The sequence below is a fragment of the Hydra vulgaris genome, chromosome 08 (genome assembly GCF_038396675.1).
Source record: "Hydra vulgaris chromosome 08, alternate assembly HydraT2T_AEP".
NCBI classification, from domain to species: domain Eukaryota; kingdom Metazoa; phylum Cnidaria; class Hydrozoa; order Anthoathecata; family Hydridae; genus Hydra; species Hydra vulgaris.
Window position 1 is genome coordinate 57,273,895 of NC_088927.1, and position 6,455 is coordinate 57,280,349.

Here is a 6,455-nt window from a genome sequence, read left to right on the forward strand (position 1 = left end):
ACACCTCTGCTATAAGTACACCGCTTGGCTGGTAAGGTTATCAATCTTGCTCAACATAATCCCAAGTGACACAACTTTGAAAACATGGAAACAACATAATTTTAAAATATATACAACTATAAACAAATATGGTTTTATATAACACATGTAAACACATTTTATAACAATATTAAATGACAGATATATTTATCAAAAACTATGAAAAAAAAAAATTAAAAAATAAATAAAGTTATACATACAAGTACTCACAACCTACAAACAGTAAATTTTCGAAATGAAAATCTAAAGACTATAAATTAAGAACCTTAGAAAATATAACATTATTTGTGTAACACTTTTCACCTACCATACCCTGAATGAGATGTTTATCAATTTTGAAAAACAAACTATTAAATACTCTAGTTCTTGAACATGCAACATATAGTTGACCATGAGAGAAACACGGTTTTTTGAGATATACCCCAACTCTATCAAATGTTTGACCTTGACTTTTATTAATTGTCATTGAATAAGCCAATCTGACAGGAAACTGACGATATTTCAGAACAAAAGGTTTATTAGAATCTGATGGAGCAAACTGAATTCGAGGAACAAAAACCCATTTACCACCAGAAACACCTGTCAAAATCTCTGCATCAATATAATTATTTTGAAGAGCACAAACTTTCATTCGAGTACCATTGCATAACCCAGCTTTGAGATCTAAATTTCTAAGTAGCATAATTAAACAACCAATTTTCAATTTTAAACAATGAGGTGGCATACCTGAAAGAATTAACCTGTTCAAAAACTCAACAGGAGTTATTTCTTTCATTAAGGTCATCAGTCTCAATTTGATCAGCACTTAAATAAATTTTGACCTCACCCGGCAGACATTCAAGCACTTCTTCATTGATTGATAATGAATCAACATTAGTTTGTGTTAAAATCACACGTTTAGAATAATCATTTTGATCAGCATCTCCGAAAATCTTTTCAATAATAATTGATTCATTTTCTCTAATAATGCACTGATTTGGTATCTCAATGCATCCTTTAAAAGGATCCTCCTCTTTGACAGGTATAGTTCTATTCCCAAGTTTTAGTAGCCACTGGAAAATTCACCTTCCATCTTGCACTCCCCATCTTGCACTCTCATATTTTCAGTTAATGCAAACTTCTGCACCCATTGCCAATGCAAAGAACATTTTATACGCGATTCTACTATTTCATCTGGTTGTCCTCTTATCACAACAGGCAGAATTTGCCTGAAGTCACCACCAAAAAGAATGATTCTTTCTCCGAACGGAAAGTTGTTGTTGCAAATATCTTTTAATAATCTATCGATTGCATTTAAGGCATGTTTAGGTACCATGGATGTTTCATCAAGCAAAAACAAACTAACTTGTCTTAAAAAATGCCCGTGTATTCAGTTAGGAGTTAAATTACATGTGCTATTATCCAATATTGGAACAGGAAGCTTGAATAAGCCATGCAATATAGAAAAAATTTGTAAGAAGAGTTGCTGCTATGCCAGTCCATGCAGCTGTAGCAGATTTAATGCCCCTACTTATGGTTTCAGCAATCAAATAACTATAAGTAAAGGTTTTTCTACTACCAGCTGGTCCATTCATTAAAACAATCTAGAATGTTGATTTTCTACACTTGGTTGCTCATTCAGTGCAGCAAGGATAGCATTACATACATTTAATTAATTGACATTAAGCAACAGTCTCATTTGGTTGGCTTCGTCAATTGATTGTTGGACATTTTCATCAAAATTTTCTAGATTTAGGCGCATAAACTCATCAATAACAGGCAGATTGTAATCAGCCAGCATTTTACCGTTTTGATTTATAATCTTTTCAATTTGATGAAAAGTAGCTTGTTCAGCTATTAGAAGTGAATGAGCTCTTCCATCATAAAAGCTTTGTATGTATTCCAGAGATGCAAAGGATTGTCAGGTTCACAAAAGGTCAAAATAATTGAAAACAACTGTTTAATTTGCTTTGGCATACCTGTTAAAACCGCCTCAGAAAGAGTATTCTGCCATTCAGTGTCATCTTGCAACAAAACTTTCAAAACACATGCTTCACGAAATGTTTCAAGGACAATACCATTAACAGTACGCACATCCTCCCACGATGTTGCACCTTTTGCTTGCAAAAGTAACAGTCTAAGAAAAAACAATTCTCCAGTTGGATTAATTTTATACATTCTTACTATCACCTTATTACCACCCCTTTGTCTAACCTTCCATTTACAATGTTTATCATCAAATATAAAGTGATAAGGAATGTCTACATACGAATAGCAATGTGCTCTTTCATTTTCAGAATTTAACTTAAACCATGCCGTTAGGTGCGTATCACGTTGAGCTGCACCATCTAAAGCCATTTGTTCTGCTCCTTCTCTAAGCAGCACTAATTGATTTTCAGGTAGATGAACTTTAAGTCATGTAATAGTGTGTGACATATGACTTATTGGATACTCGAAAATTCGCCACAATGCTTCAGGTGCACTTACATAACAACAATCTAAAAAAGAGTTTACTTCATCATGAATAATTAGTTCATTAATAAAAAAATTCCCACAGACGTGAACCTTTTATATATAAATGTAAAAATAATTAACAGCTTAAACAGAAATGCAAGCTACAACATTAATGTGAGCTTGATATTTCTTTGATAACAATGGATTGTAAGGTACCTCCCAGCAGTTATATACATTGTTACCTTTAATATTGTTAACTTAATTATTATCACAACATCTATTGAGTGGATATCCATTATGAACTGCTACTGTCTTAGCATTAAATTCTTTAGGATAGTTTTTGCTGCACACCCCATCTTTCATGCAGGGAGAATTTGGGTTCAGTATGCCGCATGGACTGTGAATCTTGCAAGTTTTAACGATATTATAAAGGTCTCAATTAACAATCCGATCTGGAATTTCTGGAGATAATAAATTATTGATATCATGAGCTGTTTCAAACTTATCATCATTTGCAAGTAAAATATGAACATGTGGCAAACCGCGCTTTTGAAACTCAATAACCTGAACATGTGTTACAACTTCCCCCTACAACGTGCTTAAAAATGTCATTGAGAAGGTTATTTAATTTGAGTTTAAATACTCAAATAACCAAGTCTGGTCTATCATTTGCTGTCTGACCTGGATATAAATTTTCAGTTATCTCGCGCCATTTTGGGTTGCAAGTGAAAGTAATAAAAAGATCTGGTTTACCATACTTTTTAATTATAGCCATAGCATCTTCAAAGTTTTCTTTTAAAGCCTACATAAGTTGATGGCAAAACTACAACATGCCCTTGTCTAACATTACGATCATTTCTAAGGTTGTTTACATGTTCGTGTAAGACATCATACTGCTCACTTCTCAGTTTGTTTTGGTTATTTCTGATGAAACCAAGGCGCTGGCCTTCAATTTTAACATACGCATCAATAGCATATTGCTGAAACAGCAATATGCTGTTGATGCGTATATGTTTTTTGCCATAAAAGAGTGAAGAAAAAAATTGTCTAACTGAAAGTTTATAATTGTAATACTGAGATAATGTAACATGATTTCTAACCAATGTAGCACGTTCAGGGTTGTGAACCAATTGATTACCGTTTTCGTCAAGGAGTACTCCTAAAAATTTTAATAAATTTTAATTCTCTTTTTATAAATTGACTGCCAATATAAAGTTTTGGAAGTTTTAAAGGGATTTTATCGTGTTCATGAAAGCGATGAAAAAAAGAATACTTTGTTTTATCTAAATTAATTGATAATTTATTTGCATTAAGCCATTCTGTGAGTTTTATGAGTTCCATCTGTTAACTGAATTAAATAACATTTTAATATCGTGACAAGCGTGAAACAAATTTGTATCATCCGCAACAATATAGTGTCTAGTAACTTACAAGATTTGCTTAAATCATTAATATAAATTAAAAATAAGAGTGGTCCTAAAATTAACCCTTGTGGAACACCACATTTTATATTTAACATTCTAAAGAAAAAAGGTCAATAAACTATATATCTTTTTAACATTTCTTTTAGACACATTCTTTCAAGAATATTTTTTCAACTTATTTTATGATTACACTAACTACAAACAAATTTAATTTATGTGCTTTATCATGCCAGTACACAACTTTACTGGCATGGACATCATTCATGCTCTCAAGGAAGCCATGTCATATTATAGAAAAGTAAATTACTTGGCTAGCAAGGTCAACACTCTTGCTGTAAACTGAGCCAAGCCACAACAATATGAAACCTTGCAAACAACATAATAAACACTTACATACTATTAACACATAACATTATAACACATCACAAACGTAGAAACACTTCATATATCGAAAATATTTACACACTTACAAAACATAAACCATATATATATATATATATATATATATATATATATATATATATATATATATATATATATATATATATATATATATATATATATATATATATATATATATATATATATATATATATATATATATATATATACATATATATATTGATGTTGTTTTATTGTATCAAGTTATTATACAAAGTCTCTTGTTTGTTTGAGAGTGATCAATATTAAGTAAATTGTTTACAAAATTGATCAGTATTAATATAAAAAGAGTTTGATTATTTGAAAAAATACAACTTTGTGATGGAACATAAAGTTTCATGCCCTTCGGCAATCATCAGTTATATTTTATTCTTTAAATCAAGAAAAAACTGTTAAAAAATACAAAATACAGAAATTGACAGAAAAAACATAACAAAGTAATGGAATGAATTCTGACATCAAAACAAAAAAACAAACAATATTTAATTAATTAGAAAATTGATCAATCACCCATGTCGAATAGGGCGAGAAGAAATTTGTTTCGATGCCTGCACTTGGATAGCATTTCACTTTTTTTGTTTAGCAGATTTTTATTTTTGGAAAATAGAATTTCATATTTTTTGTTTATGCATAGTTTGCAGGACTTCATGGTTGGGCTGTAATTAAATTGCCTAATTATTTTCCATTTATCAACAGGGTTTAAGTTGGCATCTTTTAATTTCCAAAACTCTTTTGATAATTCGGTGTCGCTTTTGTATTTTAGAATCTTAAATGATTTATGGTCGGCATAACTAATTTTGAATGGTGTTTCACTTATACCGGTGTAGGATTTGTTGACAGGAGTGTTAGTAGGATTATTGGAACTTATATTGGCTTGGTATATAATATTTTTTGTTAAGCATTGGTTTGATAAAGGGCAGGTATTTTTATTAAGGCAAATGCAGTTGGTTTTAGGTGGAATTTTTTTGTTGTTCATAATTTGTTGATTGTGTGCGTTTAAAAAAGACTTCATATTCGGCATACAGCTATAGCTTATTTTTATCGTGTTTCTCTTAAAATTTAACTATTGCATTTTCATATTGAATGTAATATAATTTTCTTACATTAAACTTAAGTAAGTTAGGGGAGAGTGGCGCACCATGATACTTGGGAACCATGAATTATTGTAATTGTGGAGGCAACTTAAGAGTTTTTTTGCATCAAGGTATTTTTCAAGTTGTTTAATTTTTATTCTGAAATATACCTAAACTATTCCAATAAGGTACTACATGATTGCATAGAAAATTATATCTGGCTGAATTCCTATATTCTCTATGGATTTTGATTTTTGCACCGCATAGACCACCAACTGGGTCATTTACTGTTAATGGACTGAGAGGATGATTTTGCTACTTAACTAAATTAAAGTTCTTGGAAGTTTTAAAACATTGTATCAGGTTCCGTAACTAAGGCAGTAACTTAGTAGCCTGAAGCTAAAAAACTTAATAATAAACTTTCAAAACAACTTCTGCAAGTTTATTTTTGTGAAACCAATTTGCGTTTTTATTTGTTTATTCGCTGTCAACAAATCTTTATTATGTAATTGCGAAGTTACGACATTAAGGAACAAAAAAAAAATGAAATTAAAAAAAAAAATGAATTTGATATATTAAAATATAATTTTTTTTTTAAAAGACATCAATTATATAAAATTTAACAAATTGAAGAATTCCAAGTACGTTAAAATTTGTATCACAAAAAAAAATTGTAAAAAAATTGTAATTTTAATAAACATATGTTCACGATTTTGATTATTAACATTAAGTATATAATGGCTATTGCTTTTGGGATTCTTCATGTTACATCAGGATTTGGAAAATTATTTTATAGATAAATCAAAACTTCATTAGCCTTGCAATACTCAACACTAAGTTTATTATTAAGAAGTTGAAACTCCCTAACTTCTCAGAAATTGTGCAACTTTAACTATATTGCGAATAGAAATCATAATGAAACTATTACAAATTATAACTTTAAGCTCGTAAAAAAAGACGTTACCTGGTATGTAATTTTAAATGAAATTTGTTCAATTCATCAAAAGAAAAGAGAGTCTTCTTAATTTCAGTTCTTCTGATACAT

General features: G+C 30.0%; 1 protein-coding gene across 1 annotated transcript; it reads right to left on the reverse strand.

The window, feature by feature from the left end:
* Positions 1-289: 289 nt before the first annotated feature.
* On the reverse strand, positions 290-1,354 carry LOC136083478 (ATP-dependent DNA helicase pif1-like). Its single transcript, XM_065802879.1, has 3 exons — positions 1,105-1,354; positions 866-1,033; positions 290-765 (listed from the first exon to the last, which is right to left on the reverse strand). Exons 1-3 carry the CDS (start codon positions 1,352-1,354, stop codon positions 290-292), a joined length of 894 nt encoding a protein of 297 aa, XP_065658951.1.
* Between the last annotated feature and the right edge of the window lie 5,101 nt (positions 1,355-6,455).

What these genes read in the sequence shown, in the direction of transcription:
- LOC136083478 (XM_065802879.1), bottom strand. Translation starts at nt 1,354, where the DNA reads ATGGTACCTAAACATGCCTTAAATGCAATCGATAGATTATTAAAAGAT. An exon ending in TGGGGAGTGCAAGATGGAAG is followed by an intron (nt 1,034 to 1,104) that starts GTGAATTTTCCA and finishes ATCCTTTTAAAG; the next exon opens with GATGCATTGAGATACCAAAT. An exon ending in AGTGCTTGAATGTCTGCCGG is followed by an intron (nt 766 to 865) that starts GTGAGGTCAAAA and finishes TAATTCTTTCAG; the next exon opens with GTATGCCACCTCATTGTTTA.